General features: G+C 41.0%; 1 protein-coding gene across 1 annotated transcript; it reads right to left on the reverse strand.

Moving 5' to 3' along the window:
* Positions 1-1,176: 1,176 nt before the first annotated feature.
* S100P (S100 calcium binding protein P) lies at positions 1,177-5,772 on the reverse strand. The gene is made up of 2 exons (XM_058024978.1): positions 5,635-5,772; positions 1,177-1,326 (listed from the first exon to the last, which is right to left on the reverse strand). Exons 1-2 carry the CDS (start codon positions 5,770-5,772, stop codon positions 1,177-1,179), a joined length of 288 nt encoding a protein of 95 aa, XP_057880961.1.
* Positions 5,773-19,362: the final 13,590 nt, after the last annotated feature.

Genomic DNA, 19,362 nt, shown 5'->3' on the forward strand with positions numbered 1-19,362 from the left:
AATTTCCCATCAAGCTCCCCCGAAGATGAATACACCTAAACAAGGTATATTTGTATAGGGTTGGATCAAACCTGTGGTATAACTTCAGATTCAGGAAACACAGTGAAACTGAGCTGCTGTTCCTGCTTTTGCTGTGCTGCACGATCTTTCAGGGGCTCCAGAGGGACTTGTGGCACCTCTACCTACACAGCACATTTGCACACACAGTAGGACAGGGAAATATTTGGCTACTGGCATAGCATAGGAATAGCACTGAACAATATTGTTCTGTAGATAAAGGAACTAAATTTAATGTTTTTGCAGTTTGTATTGGGATGCTCACCGGCAAAGTGCTTCAAAATATAGATTTGATTCTGTGTACAGTCTTGCTTCAGTTGCAGAGTTCAGCTGATGTCTGTTGCCTCTCCTCTGAAAGCAAATTCTGCCACTTCCCCACACAGACACTTTTCAGCTAAGGAAGTAACGATTGCTGCCATTTTTGCTTCAGGCAAAAGTACTATGGCACACTATTTGGGAGGATATTTAAATTTATTTTAAAGTAATATCAATATATTGGTACAAAAGCCTTATGGTGTCAGAGAAAATAAATCTATGTGATCTGGGTGAGGTGGCTCACTAGCACACAAAACTGCACAGAATCCTCCATGCTGAAAAAACCCCAGAAAAGGTATTTTGGGTGGTTTTGTTGTTTTAACCAAGAAAGAACCTACAAGGCAGCTCTGCAACAGCCACACAGCTGAGGGTACCAAACAGGCTCAAAGACAGTGCCAGTGAGCCTGTCCTGTACAGCTGTGCTGGCACATGTGTGGATTTGGGATGCCTCCCAGAGATGCGGGTGTATCAAACAGCCTCCAGCTGATTCATGGCTCCAGCAGCCCTTCTTCTTGTGCAGCTTCTGCATTGGTATGAGCATTGAACCTTTTGGCTAAGAAAAGAATTTTAAAACCAGAGAAAGGGAGAAACTACTCAGTGTGAGTTAGTGGGAGTCATTAAACCCAGGCTGTTCCACAAATGAGAAGAAATTAGCATTCAGGATAGGGAATAAGCTCAGTAGGGTTTATTTTTACAGTCCAACATGCTTGCAAACTTCACAGCAGTACATGGAAGGAGTGAAGGGATCCATATCACTGGCATATGGAGCACATGCAAAGACAGCTTTTGTGAGTAGTTTGACAGCTATTTGGCTGCATTCTGCTCAAAATATTTGTGACAGCAGCCAGTCAGAGCTGCCACAAAGATGACAAATTCTTTGAAGTCCACTTGGGAATCTCCATTTTCATCCAGGTTCTTGAAGACTTTATCAATAGCATTCCTGTCCTTCCCAGTCTGCAAAAGAAAAGGAGCAGGTTGAGGTGAGAGGGTGCACAAACCCAATGCAGCAACTTCTCCAGACAAGGTCCTTGGTTGGGCTCTGGGCACTTGGAAAGGTGCCACGTGCTCCCACTGTCTGCACAGCAACAGGGAGTGCTAAAACCATGTGCCTCTGGGTTTATTACACCTGAGAGCTGCAGTCAGGCGCTGTCCCAGAGAGGCATGGTTGCTACATTTAAAACAACATTTATCACCATTAAAACTATATAGCACAAAGCCCTGAGGACAACACCCAGATGAATTAAATGCTATGAGTTCCCCATCCATTCCCCTGGCTCAGCTGGAGCACTGGCAGTTCGCAGTTTTGCAAAAAGATGCTTTCCTGGGGCAAATGTAAAATTTAAGCTTCATTGAATACTTCCACCCCAGAAAATATGCAAACAGCCTCGAAAGTGCTTTGAGTGCTGCCACTGGCCTTATGGCCCAGCAGAAGCTGCTCACAGGAGGTGAGGTAACTCAAGCTCAGAATCCCACAGGTGCCTCGTGAAGCCTGTGGGATTCTGAGCTTGAGTTACCACAGCAAATCTCTTTCTAAGTTGCCATTATCCTTCTAAGTTGCCATTGTTCTGATGGAATGACTGAACATCATCAGTCACAGCCAGCAGGGCTTCATGAGAGGAAAGGCCTGCTTAGCAAACCTGATTCCCTTTTATGATAAAGTAACCCCCTTAGTTGATCAAGGGAAGCCAGTTGATGTCTTCTTTTTGGATTTCAGTAAAGCTTTCAATACTGCCTCTCACAGGATCCTTTTGGACAAAATGTCCAGCACAAGCTGGACATCATGGGATGGCTGAGCAACTGGCTCATGGGTGGGGCATGATGGGGGGACATCAGACTGGGGACCTGTCACTGCTGGGGTTCCACAGGGCTCCATCCTTGTCCCCGTGCTCTTCAACATCTTCATAAATGAGTTGGGGAAGGGATACAGAGCAAGTTTGCAGATGATACAGAACTAGGAAGAGCTGCTGACTCCCTCAAAGGCAGAGAGGCCCTGTGGAGACACCTCAACAAATGAGAGGGCTGGGCAATCACCAACCATATGAAGGGAACAAGAAAAGTTCTGAATTCTGTACCTGGGACAGGACAACCCTGGATGTATGGACACACTGGAAAATGATATGCTGGGGAGCAGTGCCAGGAAAGGACCTGGGGTTCCTGGTCAGTGGCAAGTTGAGTGTGAATCAGCCAGGAGGGCCAGCCCCATCCTGGGGACACCAGGGACAGCATTGTCAGCCAGGCCAGGGAGGGATTGTCCTGCTCTGCTCTGCTCTGCTCTGCACTGGGGAGGCCTCACCTTGAGTGCTGAGGACAATTTTGGGCACCACAATACAAGAAACATCACTGACTGTTAGACAGTGTCCAAAGGAGGGCAGTGGAGATGGTGAAGGGCCTTGAGGGGAAGCTGTGTGAGGAATGGCTGAGGGCAGCCTGGGGAAGGGGAGACTGAGGGGAGGCCTCACTGCAGGTACAGCTTCCTCATGAGGGAAGGAGGAAGGGCAGACATTGATCTCTGCTCTGTGGTGACAGTGACAGGACCCCGGGGAATGGCCTGGAGTTGTATCAAGGGACGTTTAGGTTGGGTATCAGAAAAAGGTTCATCATTCAGAGGGTTGGGCCCTGGAATAGCTCCCCAGGGAAGGGGCCACAGCACGAACCTGACAGAGCTCAGGAAGAGTTTGGCCAATGCTCTCGGGCACATGGTGTGACACCTGGGGTGTCCTGTGCAGGGGCAGAGCTTTGACTCAATGATCTTTGTGGGCAGCACATTCTGTGCTTCTGTGACTCTGGGAACCACTGCATCTCAAGGCTGACGTTAAGAAATGCATAATCAAATTTACAAGTGTTTGTATGATTTTTTTTGTTTTGTTATGTTTTGTTTTGGTTTTGTTTGTTTTTGGTTTGGTTTTTTTTTTTGTTTTTTTTTTTTTTTGTTTTTTTTTTTTTTTTTTTTTTTTTCATTTTGCCAAAATATATTAGAAAGTAAAGAAATTTACAGGAGGGCTTTTCGGCGCCCGTAATCTACAGGGATTTTCGAAGCTGCAATTGCAACGTTAAGCAGGAGATGGCAGCACAGACCTGTTAAATCTAGGAAACAATCGCGGGGCCTTTGCAGACGATTAAAAAATCCCTGACAATACTAGAAGGAAATTATATCAACTTCTGAAAAATTTCCACCAATTTAAAACTATTACTATCTAAATTTAAATCTGAAGGCATTTTTTGATCATGTTCTAATTAACAAAATTTTTCATCCTGTAATTTAATGTTTCACTTTAAGTGTAGACCTTTTAAAATGGCTAGAAATTGAATAATTTCCTCAGATTTGACAGATGAATGCATCTGGAAGGTTTAATTAATTTTAAATTAGTAAATTACATTGTTTTAATTTTATAAATTAATATTTCAAATAATTTAGTGAATTATATGAACAAGTTGTAGCATCTGAATTACTTCTGAGATGCAAAAATGGAAATTGTTTTTTGGAAATTCTTTATAACTGAGTCCAGTCCTTCAGTCCTGTGATATTTATGCCTGATGGATTCAAGACCTTTCCAGGAAGCTGTGATCTGTGCCAGCTATAACCAAATCTAGGGCCAAAAGTAAACACAAGAAATTAGAAAACACTGTTCCCTAGATTTTCTAGAAAATGAAAAAATACATATATAAATGGCAGGAAAATGCAGGTAGAACTTTTTCTGAAGTCAGACTTATATTCTGAGGTTTTTGTCTTGTAGTTATCAGTTTGGCAAGACAGGAACAAGGAATATTATTGGTTTAAATTTGTTCAAAATATTGGCAGGAAAATGTGGGAGGATTGGAATTTTTGGTTTTGTTTTTATTTTTCCGAGGAGAGATAAAGCAGGAAAGGGAGATGGAGACTGTAATATAAGAGGACCATTAGCTAATTATCTTCCTGGAAAATTCTAGTTTCCCCATCAGTTGTAGGAAATAGCCAGTAAGAGCAGCTGTGGGGAAGAGGTGGTGCCCGGCCACCAGACCACAGTCAGGACAGACCTGGGAGCACCATCCCATTTGGTAGCTGCTTACTGCAGTGGCTCTCCAGTCTTATTTAGACCAAATGCCAGCTGTCTGGGGGATTTCCATGCTGTCACAGAATTATGGTTTTGTTGTTGGTTTAGTTTCTCTTTACATGGAAGTGCTGTGGGTGCCACACAGCTCCATGCTCAGGAGCAGGACCCTTCTGTGATGCTGCTGGGTCACGAGCACTCATCTGGCTTACAGAGATTTCTCAGAAACATTGGGATTTATCCCCCCTGAGCCACCCAGGTCCTCATTCTGAATATTGCATCTCTTTAATTTGTGAGACATAATTGTGAGCAGGTGTGGATTTCATGTGGTGAATTCATAAAGTTTGCATGGGAAGATACTGAATTGTATCAACTGCCCTGGCTGCAGTGCCCTGAAATAGTTGTTATCAAACTGAACAGTGCTGGATATAAAAACTGAGAGCCACACAAGGAGCATTTGGTTATAGACTTTTGCCATTTAGAATAGCAACAAAACAGTAACATTTAGAACAGTAACTAGACAGTACAAATATTACTCCAATGTGGAAAAAACAATGTTTTTAAAAGTGTTTTCTGGATTTTTAGTAAAGGAAACAAATTTTAAAAAAACAATTGAAATTGTCTCCCTGGCAGCTAAAGCTTTTACTAGAGCATATTAAGCCCTTTGAATACCTACTGAGATGCACTTTATGATTACATAAAAATCTATGTTGTACAATATATATCCAGGTCTTTCTTTTGCTGTTAAAGACAAATGCCAAACAGTTTGTTCTGAGTTCTTCTGTTGTTCTGATTTATGCATCATTTTGGTGAGCATACTGAGTATGCAGTATAAATACCTAGAGAAGGTAAATGTATAAATATTTAGAGAGATTCCCCATCTGCAATCAAGATCCTCAATTGCTGACAGCACAACTACCTTCATAGAAGTTGTGACGTGAAGTGAGATGATAAATCCAGGGATAAACAGAAGTAAATGAATTCTGAAGTTGAAACCAAATCTATTTCAAATCCATTCTCCTGATATCTCAAGTGATGAATTTAGCAAACAGAGAATTGCCTTGCATATTAAACCAGTTTTACCGATTTGTGCAAAACCTTTTTTAAATTTCATATTTTCCTACAAACCATTGCATATTCTTGTATATAATGTTCTTAAAAATGTACTAAAAACAGTTTCTGCAGGCTGCTCTTGCACCTGCTACACAGAAACGATGCCGCGCTCTTCTCTTACCGCGAGGAAATTTGGGAGCTCCTTTTCCAGCAGAGTCTTTAGTTCTGCTTTGCTGAGGGTTTGCCGGTTGCCATCAGACCTTGCATACTGGTCAAAGACAGCAATGATCATTCCCATTGCAGTTTCCAGCTGAGACATGTTGCTTCTGGAGCCTGGCTTTCTCCTGAGCAGGCACAGCCCCAGGGCTCTCTTGGGGGATGGAGCCTGCTCTGCTTCTGGGCTTCTTTATGCATCTGTCCCCTCCAATCAGTGGCTGCGCACCCAGGGGACAGCCATCCATTAGCAAACACCTGTATCTGGAGTACACACCTCCATGACAACACCTTTGCAAAACTCAAGGTTTATTGTCCTGGTGTGACTGGTACAACCAGTTGCTCACTAGTAGAAACCAGCCTCTCCTTTAAGGTACACAGCGTGACTAACACAAAAAAATCAGATTTTGTTATTGGCTGTTTGCTCAAGATTTGTTCTTTCAGATATCCCTTGGGAGCAGAGGGTTGGCAGCCCAGTTTTGGTGCAGGATCAGCTTCCTCTTCAGGAGGAAATTGAGCATCTCACCTGTACCTCACCACCACAGTTAGGGATTGTGAGGGGCTGCAGGCTTGGACTGCCCTCCTGCCACACTCAGGACCTTGTTACAAACTACATCAATCACTAGCACACACTTGGGGTGGATTCTCTGGATGAAAAGTAGAGATCTGCCATGCAGACAGCGTCCACAGTCCTCCTGGGCTTGTGCTCAGGCCATAGCAGATATCTCAAACAGGTCTTATGGACCAGCATCTCTCCACAGGCAGCAAAAGGAGCCCTGCATCTGCCCAGGGCCAGCAAAGGGAGCCTTGCAGAGCTGCTCCACAAAACACTTGCTCAGGCAGAGATATCTGAAGCAATAAATCTGATACTTGAGCAAACAGCCAGTATCAAAATCCATCTTCATCTGCAGTAAAATAACTTGCTATTTACTTTATGCAGCACAAATTTTGCAATAAAGTGACTTTTACTGAAAACAAAAAGTCACTTTCAAGTCCTGTGTCCCTCTGTGGCCTTTGATGAACTTTGATGGACTTTGCTTGCCTGTAAACTGAGGTCCTCCATCATTAAACACCAAACTGGCTGGGCTCACAGCTACCCAGAGCAGAGCTGCTTGAGGGTCTGTGCTGGGAGCTGGGAGGCTCCTGGACAGGGGAGTACAGCTGGTGGAAGTTCATCAGCTCCAGCCATGCTGAGTTTTGTACAAGTTCTGCTTTCTGGCCAAGCACAGGGTAACTTGGTCTCTGTGAACTCCCAGTGCCTACACCAGACCTGGAGGAGCTCATTTGAGGTGAGTGACAGGTGGAGTTTACAGAATGGACACACTCTGAGCACATTATTTGGGGGAACCCGTCAAAACTAGGCCATTCACTATTCATTCACTATTCATTGTGCATGAATAATGTTGATGGACCTCAGGGTGGTGTGTTCTCTGTAGAAGACCCTGATTGTGGATTCCCAAAACTAAACCTGAGTTTGGATGTCTTTGGATATCCTTGAAGATGCTTGCAGATAACTTTCCACTCAAAATATGCTAGAGATGAGTTAGCAAAAATTGGTTTTCAATTCAGCAAAACTTTAAAAATTAAACTCCTTTCTCTCAAATGCCTATAGCCACCTGTTCCCCAGGCAAAGTCTCTCCTCTAACATCAACAATATCTCCGAGCAAGACTACACATCCTGTATATGTAGAAATCTAGAACTGTTCTGAAAGAATACCTCTGTGATTTTCCATCTTACATTTTCCAAACAAGTGATTTTGCATTTCCCAAAAATCACAGCAGCACCTCAGGCTGTATATCCAAACAGTTAATGAGAATTATTTGTTCCTGACTTCAACCTTATGACATAGTTGCAACTGATTTGCATTACAGGGATAAGGGTTTTAAGTGAAGCTTCAAATTTTTTCATTAAAGTGCATGTTGAAATCTGTGGGGTTTCTTCAGAAGAAGAAACAAGAATAAAGCAAATAACTGGCCCTGGTCAGCTATGAACATGATCTGCTCCTTGCACACACCCACACAGTGGCTCTCTCTGGTGTGTCAAGCGCCAGGAACTTTTCTTTGTCCTTTTCTGACATGTGTCTGCAACATGAATATTAGACATGGCCAGTAAAGAAAAATAAATTCCTGCATCTAAAGGAAAAAAAATTAAAATGAAAATGTGTATGTTATGCATTTTTATGACTTTGAATCATGAACATCAGTGTTAGCCACACAGAAGGAAGAAAGAGTTCCCAAAAGGGCAGAGAGGGAGATCAGCTTCAGTCAACAGGATGTGTCAGTATGTCCACAACTCTCCCACATAATGTGGCAAGAAGGTGTTCTCACACATTTTCCCCTGCAAACATGGGTGACTCACAGTTTTTGATGATATGGCTGCAAAAGTGCTAAAACACAGAATAAACCACAGAGCTTGAATTTCTACTAACGGAAAGGTCACCATGGTAGTGCTGCCTGGCTGGGTTTGTTTATTTCTGATGCGCATTTTATCTGAATTCATGCACGTGCACACACATCAGTACTGCTCAGAGTTTTCAATTCACACTTTCTGTACTGTTTAAATATTTCCTTATGATTTGTTTGTCATTAAGAATTGCAGCTTTGTGCACACAGCTCAGACTATTACAGCTGTTTGCAAAACCAAAACAGAGTACAAATAGAAAGCCCACATAGGAGAGCTGGCAGTATTTTGATGCTAATCCATCTGTCCAGCTCCCCAGTGAGAGAAGCCGTGGGCTTGTTTAAATTTTGTATTATAAATATAATATAAATAATACTCGTTATTTGTTTCTTTCAGGTTTCTTTCATTGAAGAATGGTATAGGCAACAGTTTGGATGAGCATTTACTGAGTGTTTATACAGAATTAGGTCTTGCTGTTCCTAACTTGGACCAAAATTTTAAATTATATATGTGATACAAATGTGGACATGCAAAATTTTCAAAACCCATTCAGGTGTACCCCAATTTTATGGCATTCGGTCAGATATTCAGGCCTACATAAGATTTGTGTGACCTTGTGCTGATATGCTCATGGACAATAAATTTTGTTCCATGCTCTTTGCAGCAATGTCAATTTTGGAAAAGTCTGAAGAAATACATTTTTCAGTTGTACTGTAAAGGTCCATTTGTGTCACAGCCAGATGAACACTTGAAATGGGACAGGTGAAATGGTAAACTTCTACTAGAGCTTTTCATCCCTTACACCTTATCTTATTCCTAAAGGTGCAGGAAGCTACATGAGAAGGACATTTTGACAACTTCCATAAATCTGGGTGTATCTGGGTGGAAGAAGCATGGGAGGAAGAAAATATAACCTGAAATTATGAACTTGTTATTTTTCTGGTTTCTTGGCACCAATATGAAAAGAAATTTATTTTCCTCTTATCTAGAGAGTAACATTTGAACAACAAACAAACATTTCATTTTCTACATTGAGATAAAATTATCAAACTCCCTGAATTTTCCAGTGTCCTGGACAGTCTGTTGAACTTCAAGCATAAACACACTTCATTTACTTCGCACTGCTTCTCAAAATTTTCTAAAAGTCTGGTTAAATTTTTAAAGATAATTTCATTTCCACAATACACAGTGAATTTATTTAAATAATGCAATTACTACATTGCTTAGCAGAGAAAGTAAAACAAGAGCAGACTAAGCAGGCACTGGTGGGGCACAGGCAGAAGAGGAGTTCATACAAGCCCAGTGTGTTCAGTGACACATTGGATAGGCTCTGTTATTACAGACAGACCAGTTTTCCTTGTTTTATTAGCATTTACTCCTCATTGCATTAAAAAATGCAATTAATAATCTCACATACCATTTCAGTGAAGTTTAAAGGCAGGTGAAATCATAAGATTGAGGTCAGTTATCTGGCTGCGTGATTTCCTGAGCTGAGAGCTGGAGCAACAACACTGTCACCTGGCAGAGCTGTGCCATGGGAAACTCACTTTCAGCACTGCATGTTGACTCTAATCAAACACATTTATTAGTGCACGAGACACAGCCACATTAGACTGTAAAATCAATGAATATATTTACAGCCAATAAATTAATATTTGCAGGGTAAATACTTCTGTCTTGTTTTTACTCCTTGTTTGAATAATTTCCTGGATTCCATTCTTTGCAGGGTTCTTCTATACTTCAGTTTTAAGGTTCTTTACGTTAAATCTTCAAAGAATACTTTTTATTTTTGGTTTTAATGACAGAAAAAGAGGTCATACCCTAAGGTAACCAAATGTTGTCCACACAAGTGCTCTAGCTTCTAAATCCATGATTCCTCAGCCAGTCTCTCACCAGCAACCCAGGTGTCATTTGCTCTACTTTAACACTTGTGTAAAATCCCTCTCAGCTATCAGCCAATACTGCTGAGCTGTGGTGAGCATAGCAAGAAGTTGGTCTATTGCATGGTCAGGAAAAACAGGGGAAAAAGAAGAGAAGAGAAAGGAAAAGAAAGACAAAGAGGAAAAGAATAAGAGAGGAAAAATCAGAAAGGCCCAAAAAGAGCTAGGAGGGAGGATAGTTTTGCAACATTAAAGCAATTGAGTAAACTTTTTAAAGGAAGTTCCTATTTGTTATAGAGAGATAAAATATGCAAAAATGAATAAGCCAATTCCAACAAAGCTCTAAAGAGACTTCTGTATGCAGGGAGGAATATTTTGGCTCTGTTAGCTGTCATGCTTAATTATGAATTTAGCAATATACTTTTTCCTTCATTGTACAAAAAAAAAAAAAAAAAAATTGAGAGGAAGGAATACCTCAGAGAAAGTTTTTTAGTGTTGGGTGTCCACACAGGAAACACATCAAAGAAACACCTATGCATTTCCCTTTTTAATAAACTTTTTTTTTTCATTTTGAAATATGAATTTATGTGTACACTGAGGATATGGGTCGGACTGACCTACTATCCCACGACTGTGTGTAAAGTGAGGTGATATCCATAGATGCCTCCAGGAAGATTTACAAGGCAAATTGCTGGAGTGGAAGTTCCCCAGGCATACACATTTTACAGAGCTGGCTGCTTGCAGTTTCCTGAAAGCAATCACAGAGTGCAACTGATAAGGAGTGGGGCTTTTTTAGCAGTTCTGCCACTGCTAATGGCAGAAAATGCTGGGCTCAGAAATACTGGAAGCAGGGGTGGGAAATGGAACTAGAGCCTGCTTTTGTAACAAAACATTTAACTTCAGATTTCACTCATCAGGAAAAGAGAAAGCTTTCAACAAATAGGAAAATAAAAAATCATCCGCACAGAAGTGAGAGAATCCTTGCTTTGGAGAGGGAATCCAACCATGAATAGAGTCTCACCTAGAAGACAGGATGCTTGACTCTGTTGAGGAAATGTGGTCACAAATAGAAATACAGGAACTGCATTATTATGGCCAAAATTTATCCTTTAAATGTGCTTATACCTATCTAGATGCCCAGCCTGGTATGTGTGTTAACATTGCTATGCCAGGACTCTGGCTGTGGTGTCTGGGGAACAGCCTGCACTGTGTGATGTCCCCGTGCTCAGCACTCACACAGCTCTGGGGCCACACTGCTCATCTGAAGGTGAGGCGAGAAAGATGTTGGAACCCTTTCTATCCAGGGGTAACCAGTTGGAATTAAATGGTAACTACTCTTTCCATTTCCTTTCTTGCTTGATAGCAGCCCCTCTTTGAGATTAGATCTGCAGTTTAGATTAAGCTTATTCTGTATTAAAAAAGGAACTTGAAATGACACCTTTTAACATTGTATAGCTGCTAAACTGAAAAAGCAGAGCTTTTCTATCTGAGAAAAGAAAAAATATATATAATTTTCAAGTGTCTTTCACCCTACTACCTGACCAGTTTGTGCTGTCTTTCTTAGAGAAGCTTATGGGTTTTTTCCTCTCTCCAGAATTGAAAGCTAAAAAGTAAAGGAGGGAGCAACACCTATTAGTTGCTCTCATGATTTATTTCCACAGCAGTATCAGAAATCCTAACCATGGACTGCAGTTGTTTTAGGCCTGGCAATTTACAGATATAGCACTCCTGGCTTGTGGAGCTGAGCATTCAAGTTTAGGACAAGACAAGGGCATCAGTAGATAAAAGAATTTACAACATTTCAGAGCAAATGTTCGTGACAGGTCCAGTTCCTTGTTATGATTTCAAACCCTTAAGTTGTTCAGTTGTTGCTCTGATCTCTGGCTGTCTTAAGTCCATTAATAATACCCAACACGGATGCTGCACTTGTTGACTCTCTGCCTTACACTCTTTATACTCGTCCACCCCTGTGGAGTTGAATACTTCCTGAAACAGGGTTACAAAAGGCACCTTCGGCTGTATAAGATACTGCCAAGCCCTGCCAACAGACTCTGCTCTGGAAAAAAGACAAGGAACTAATTTTTGTCACATTGTCAGCAAAATTCACTGGCATACAGCACCAGACCACAGCACCTTAGCCAAAACTGTTTTATTTAAATGTTCATAAAAATCCTTCCTCCCATCTCAGCATTTCACATTAGGTAGAAAACAAGAAACATTGACACATGATCACCTGCCCTTTCTCTTTATTAGAGAAACTGCTTCACATTCTTTTGATCTGAGTATTTGTCAGTTGTATTTGCAGTTTCCTGTTTACAAAGAACTGAGGAAGAGCTCTTAGTAAAAACAACAATAAAAAGCCCTTTAGAGCTGCCCCCGTTGTAACCACAGGGGAGGCAGGAGGGAGTGAGTGGCTGTGCAGGGCTCAGTTGCCAGACAGGGCTAATTCACAACATCATTGCTGTTCTGACAGCCCCGTTATCAGGCACAGGAACATCAGGCACAGCACCACATACAAACAGGGCTGTTCTGCACGTACATTCATTGGGACACCTCATCATCCTGCCTGCCACTGAGGTCCTTGGTGTCATGGGGCCAGGAATGCCTGCTCCATGATCTTCTTCCATGGATGCAACGTGAGGAAGGGACCCCAGTCCTGGGCTTGGATGAAAATGTCCAGGTCAAGCTAGATCATACTCAGTCACCAAGAGCAGCTACCTAAATGTTGGTAGGGTAAATAAGATGGGACTCCTTGCATGGTTTTGCAAGGGATTGGGAAGAAAGAGAGTTCAGGCTCAAGTAGATTTCACTAGCTCTGCAAACCAGGGTCAGAAGCAGAGAGGGAGCCTCATTTGTAGGGCTGTGACTAAGCCAAGTACATTGGTGAGACATTAAAAGCATAGAACACACACAAGGCTTTTGAATTCATCGTGCCAGACTTGCTCCTAAATCAGTGTATTTCAGCCTGTGCTTTGGCCATCAAATTAAATGGAATGGAACCATCATTTTTCAGCAGCTTGTTCAAAAGGGAATAACCAATAAAATGGCTAAAAGCAAGGGCCCAGGACTCTCTTCTAGTTCTATTATTAGACAGATGCCTTCATTATATTCTCATCAGCTAAACAGACAGTTAAAACTGAGATCATACTGCATGCTAGAACGTGACCTGAGGTTAATTACAGAGCACTGGTTTTGTTTTAAAGCTAACAAAACAGCCAAGAAGAATTAAGACACAGAAGGATTTATTGCTTCCCAAGTGGCACAGAAGCAGGGAAGTTAATATATTTGAGGCAGAGGTGTCAAAAGCTGGAGCTCTAAAAATACTCTGCTGGCTCATAGCCACCACTGTCAGCCACAGATAAAAATAGCTCATGATAAATTGGGTGTAATCTTCTACACATGTTGGAAATGACCATGTTAACATACAAAATGTGTGCAGCTGTTAAGAAGGCAGCATTCTTTGCTGCTAGGAGCCACATTTAATCAAATTGTAATGAAAATAAGATTTGAAGACTGTTATGCTGTGGTTTTCTTTAACATTGTTCCTGCAAACTGTAAATCTCATTGTGATTAAACAGAAAAGTAAGCAGCAGTATATAGAAAGACCAAAATTTACTGCACCCACTTACAGCTCTCGTGCATAACTGAGAGCTTCCTTGGACAGGGACTTGGGCTGAAGGTCGCCATTTTATAGATTATGACTTTCTTGTGTGGCAAACAAAGTTACAGGGTTTGGGGGAATCCAGGGCAGCCCCATCTCTGATCCTTAAAGGAATATGGCACATGACAGAGTTTCACCATGCAGTAAGGGAAATGGATCTGTAATAGTGAGTTTCAGGGCAAATCCCACCAGGATTTTAAAACATCTGAACTTTAAAAAGAGAAAAAGAATGTTATTTTGCTTTATTCAATTTACACATATGTCGCAGACATTTTTTCACAGAAATCCTTTCTTTCAGATTTCTGTGTCTTCTAGAAGGCTGAAGCCTCAGAAGAGAACATAAACAATTATTATCAACTGCTAAAGAATGCAACAGAAGCATCTATTTTAATTAGTGATTAGTTCATGTTCTATGTTTATAATTAAGGGCCAATCACCAGTGCAAGCTAAAAGACTAAGTCCTTAAACACAACTTTGTTATAAATTCTTTCTATCTATTCTTAGCTAGCCTAGCTGCTCTGCAAACCTCTCTCTATATTCTATTTAGTATAGTCTTAATGTATTATATCTTATATTAAATAAATACAGCCTTCTGATTCAAGAAACAAAATTCACCGTCTCTCTCTCACCAGCTGCGACCCACACAAGCGCAGTAATACACATAGGTACCATAAGATGTAACAGTTTCTCTCATACAAGACATAATCACAGAGCACTGATTACAGTCTGGTTCAGAGAGCAGCATATTTATTGCAGTAGGGAATTCAGGGGAGGTTACAGAGTAATCCAGGAAAGAGGATCCAGAGTGAGGCCCAGCTGAGTTACAGTGATTTGGGAGGTAGCTTTGTGAACTGCAGTCAGTACAGCACAGACTGAGCCACACCATGAGCCGTGCTGCGTGGCCACAAAGATTTCATTAACAACATTTAGGAGGAAGCCAGTCACACATTTAGACTACACAAGCAGTTTTTAAGGGCTCTGGGAAAGCTGGATTGTGTCTATTGCACTGTCCAGGTACAAGCTGGACAAAAATTTCAAGCAGTGAAGTTGTTTCTACCTGCACTGATGGGAAGATGTTCTAACCTCCAGCTAAGCTCTGAAAAAAGCATTAACAGAAGATGACATAACCCTGATACATAAACACATTCACATTTCAGATATCCACTCAGCATTCAGCAGCCCTTGGACAACTGCCATTAGCTTTGCTGTCAAAACTTTTCCCCCGTGTTCTGACCTTGGAAGCCAGGTTCTCCTTAATTTTTTCAACTTTGGTTTTTCTTTAGTGATTATTTTAAAAGTTTTAAAGCTGGCAAAAGTGGAACAAGCACTATCATCCCTATCTCCTTCAAGTACAGCCCTCCTCAACCAGTTAGACAAGGATTATACATTTTTACATTATATATATATATACATATATGTATATATCTTCATTTCAATCTAGTATTTCATTGTGTGCAGGAGACTTCTTTCTCTGGAAGACTTTTCCTAGTTTGTGAATGAATTAACACTAACAGTTCCTTTATATATAACAGGAATATAATCCTTTCTGGCATACCTCTCTGTCTATAATGTGGTCAGAACTGATGACAGTTTCAGAGCTCAGACTCCATGCATTTTTGTCTCCATCATCTCCTATTTATCCGTGGGCTTCCTGAAGAAATGCTTGTGTTGAGAGAATGTTGCTCAGTCCAGAAGTTTTTTTCAAAGTGTGGTAAAGAGAGAATTTCTGGAGACCAGAGGAAGAGCAGTCTGCTAGATGACATATCCTCCCAATTCAGACTCCTTAGAATATTTTGTTAGTGACAAAACATTCAAAAACTGCTTAGAGCCAACTGTTTTTCTTCTGTATTGTCCCACTGACAAGCTTTTGACAGGAAACACGTAATCCATCTTGCAGCAGCAAATTATCGTATTTTTCAGTTTCATAGTTATTTAGCCATATTTTGTTCAGTTCTGAATGTCAAAGTAGATGGTAGATCCTTGTCTCATTCTAGACTTTTCAGCTGCCCTAGTTTGTGGGATTTGCTCATCTTCTCCATTAGACACAATAGTTGCAGCGGATTTGTCATCTTTTCTTCCTGATTCATTGCATAAAATTTCAAGTGATTCATAAAGCAAAGACACAGCCTTAAAAAGCAAAGACAATGTCAGTCAAGACTTTTACCCATAAAGTAGATGTAAAATGAACTTTTACCCATAACACAGCACAGCCCTTGGAAACACAAAGGAACATAGGCCATGAAGTTACAATCACAGAGGAAATGAATGTTTCCGTATTAATGTTGAAAGGAAAAGCTTTCCTATGTTCAGATTCAATTCTCTTCGTTAATTAGGCAGCAGGCACAAAATACTTTTTAGAATACTAAAGATGTCAAGTTCAGATCAGATTCTATGAAAACTGAAATGGAAAATGTTTTTACCCCCTTAATCTTTTAACTCTGATATTTCGAAAAAACTCCATCATACTCTTCCCTCTGGATGGATGCTCTTTTGATGCAGTAAACTAGCACACTGCTGTGGTATTCAGATGCTCTTCTGGACAGTGCAAAACTCATCCTATTCCTAAACATACATAGGTAAGTTCTTTAGCAAAATATGAGAATTAAAGATCTGCCTGAAATGTACACAAAGACCTATTCCCACAGGTATATAAAATCAAATTCTCGAGCTGAGATGGCATCAGTGAGTAAATGGGTGGAAGTCATGAAGAAGTGGCTTTTTGCCTTCACACTTACATGCTCCTATGGGGGTTTGCTGTCTGTGTTCTGAGGAACCATACTCAGCACAGAGAGGTTCTGCCAGACAAATGTCAAACAGTAGCCATGGTAGGGATGGCCAACCAAGCTGGATCACAATTCTGTGTGTTTTGAACAACCAGAACTCCCCAGTCAGGAGTGAGCATTATACACACTACCATGAGCTGGAAGTTTGTATTAATGGTACAAAAGTGCTTAGATTTTGGCTGGAACCTGCAGAAATAGATGAAAAAATCATCAACTGCACTGGGAACTCCCCCAAAGGCCAAATTCCCCTGCAGCTGGCAGAACTGTCTGGGAAACACTCCCTGAGCATCTCAACTGAGGAAACATGGGATGATTCTCCAGAGAGAGACAAGTGCTACAGGAGCCAGTTTTGCCATGAGGATGCTCACTCCCAGGTTAAGTTACCTTGGGTACTTGCATCTATGTGTTGTCACCTGACCTAATTGCTCAGTGTTGCTGTGACATATAATACTGAGCAATAAAATAGGTGACAATAAAATCCATGGCTCGATTCAATTTCTGTGTTGCAGGATTGCCTTTTCAACACCAAGAACTGTAAAAAAAGCACGAGACTATAAACAGTCTTGCAGAGGCAGATACAACCTTCATGTTCTCTGTTCTAGAAATGATGCCCAAACCAACTCAGAATATTCACCAAATTTCCAAACATGAAAAGTGTACATTATGTTAAAAACCAGTGTGAGACTAGTTTTTCCCAAGTAAGTAGAGACTTTGTCACAATCAGAAAAACAAATTTAAATTAAGGTGATAGTGTTCTGCAATACAATTGGAAGGTAGTAAGTGAAATTTCAGAGATACCATAATATTTGTTCATCTCTACTGGCTTAATTTGTTTGAAATGTGGTGTCCATACACACTGTATGTACTGGCTTTACTAACCCACTGGATATCTTGAATGATTTATAACATCCAATTATACTTGAACATTTAAAAAGATTACACTGTGAAACCACTCTTTCTGCTTTCACTAAAATAGCAAAAAGGTCTGTTACATGAAGGGAAATACTGGACCTATGTCATGACACATTCCTGTGGCTGGTAGTTGCTAAATTTTAAAGCAGCTGCAGAAGATTTTTATTGCATTCACACATCCTCTGGAGCAGTCTTATCCACACAAATCCTGAGCAGTAACTGGCTACTAATGAACTTTTCACTCAGCACCCCCTAGGATGCTTGTTTTCTCATTCTCAACTTCATTTTCCTACATCTTCATTAAATATTAACAAGCAGAAGAGTAATCCCTTCATAGGTAGTAATTAGAATAATCTATTATTATGACCAGACCATATTATGACTTGTGTTCTTGTAATTTTCTACTATGATATCTCCAGTAAAAGCAAGTCCCTTAGCTTTGGTGGCAATCTACTTACAGAAAATGAATTTTCCCAGGAATTTTATTTTTCTTAGAGCAATGACTATTGCTCAGTTAAAGATGGATATTACTGTTTCACTACCTGCATACTGATATTTTCTCTTGCCATGACCACAGTACCAATGTGACCAGATCAAGGCTGCAGCCAGGTTTTCTTTCAGGAGAACCTGGGAATCTGTAAGCTCAATAACTGTACTTGTGACCATGGGCTTGAACACTTTTCATCTCTTCAGTGTGACTTGCCCAAGTCTCTCCTGCTGATTGCAATGAAAACTGTGCCTGCCTATGCAAGGGTTAAATCAGGGCTTCTTTCCCTTGCCTAATTTATGTTTCAATGTAATTAAAAGATGAATAATTGCATGGGAAAAGGAGCTTGCCAGAAATCTGCTACCTGCTCTCAGCAAGTGTCGCCTGCTCTAATGACCATGTGAGCTGAAGCTGGTCCCAGCCCCTTGAGCTTGGTACACAATTACACATAAAGGGACTTTCTTGCCACTTTTAACTTCTCCTATGCTTCTTTCTTTCACTCAGTCTTTATATTGATATTTGCTGCCCTTTTCTCCAGACAATCTTAGAGTGTTATTAACTATAATAACAGATTTCAATACTTTCCTACTACATAAATATGCCTCTTCTTATTTCTCAGTCTGGTTTTTTTTTGCTTTAAACCTTTTTCCTGTGTAGGAAGATGCTGCCCTAGGAAAAGCGGGTTCTGGTGTGCTTTCTCCCCAGTGCCTCATTTTGAAAACCCTCTCATAGCATGAGTCTTTTTATAAACCTCTTACCCATTCAGCAGAATTAGGTGATGAGTTTTCCTCAGCTGCTTCCCTGGTGGGTTCATCTCTCCCATGAAGCTCTTCCACCTCGAGTCTCTGCTCCTGCTCGTGCCCTCCTGTCAGCACAGGAAGCTGTGCAGCACCTTGTAAAACCCAGGCTCCAGTCAGTGCTTGCTTACTGCCCATGTGCAGAGTCACACCTCTACTCTGCCAGAGCTCAATAAGCTCCAAAATGGAGAGTGCAGAGCTCTTGCACAAATAGTCTTAATGACAGGAACTAGAGTGGTATTCTGGCTGTAAATGAAATTAGCTGAAAACAGCCCAAACAGTTACTTAAGAGGCTGCCTTAGATTATCTCACTGATCTGAGCCCTCTGCTCACAGCTGCCCTACATTCATATTTGGCCTGCACCTTGTCATTCACCATTATCTTCCTATGACTTCTTCCATCCTTAAAGTTGTAGATTTTGAAAAACACCCCCAAACCCAACAATAGCAAAAAAACCAAATGAACAAACAAAACTGCCCTCCTAAACCCCTCTCCCAACCCAAATTAATAATTAATTAGAAAGAAATCACAGCCTGAAAAAAACCAGAACTATGTGTTCAAGGCAGGGTCTTTCATATGTCACTTCCAGTCGTCACTACCAGGAGTAAGAGACTGTGATGCAGAGCTAAGTTCTGGCTCCCCACTTTTTCAGTCAGAAATCAGCAAGAAATTATCAGAACTGATATCCTTGAACACCCTAGCCATGTCAAGATCTTCAGTTTAAGTGATGACTCTCCTTAAAAGGTAAATAATGAAAGCAAGTGGCTGCAAGAGC

This window comes from Melospiza georgiana, chromosome 5, assembly GCF_028018845.1.
Source record: "Melospiza georgiana isolate bMelGeo1 chromosome 5, bMelGeo1.pri, whole genome shotgun sequence".
NCBI lineage: Eukaryota > Metazoa > Chordata > Aves > Passeriformes > Passerellidae > Melospiza > Melospiza georgiana.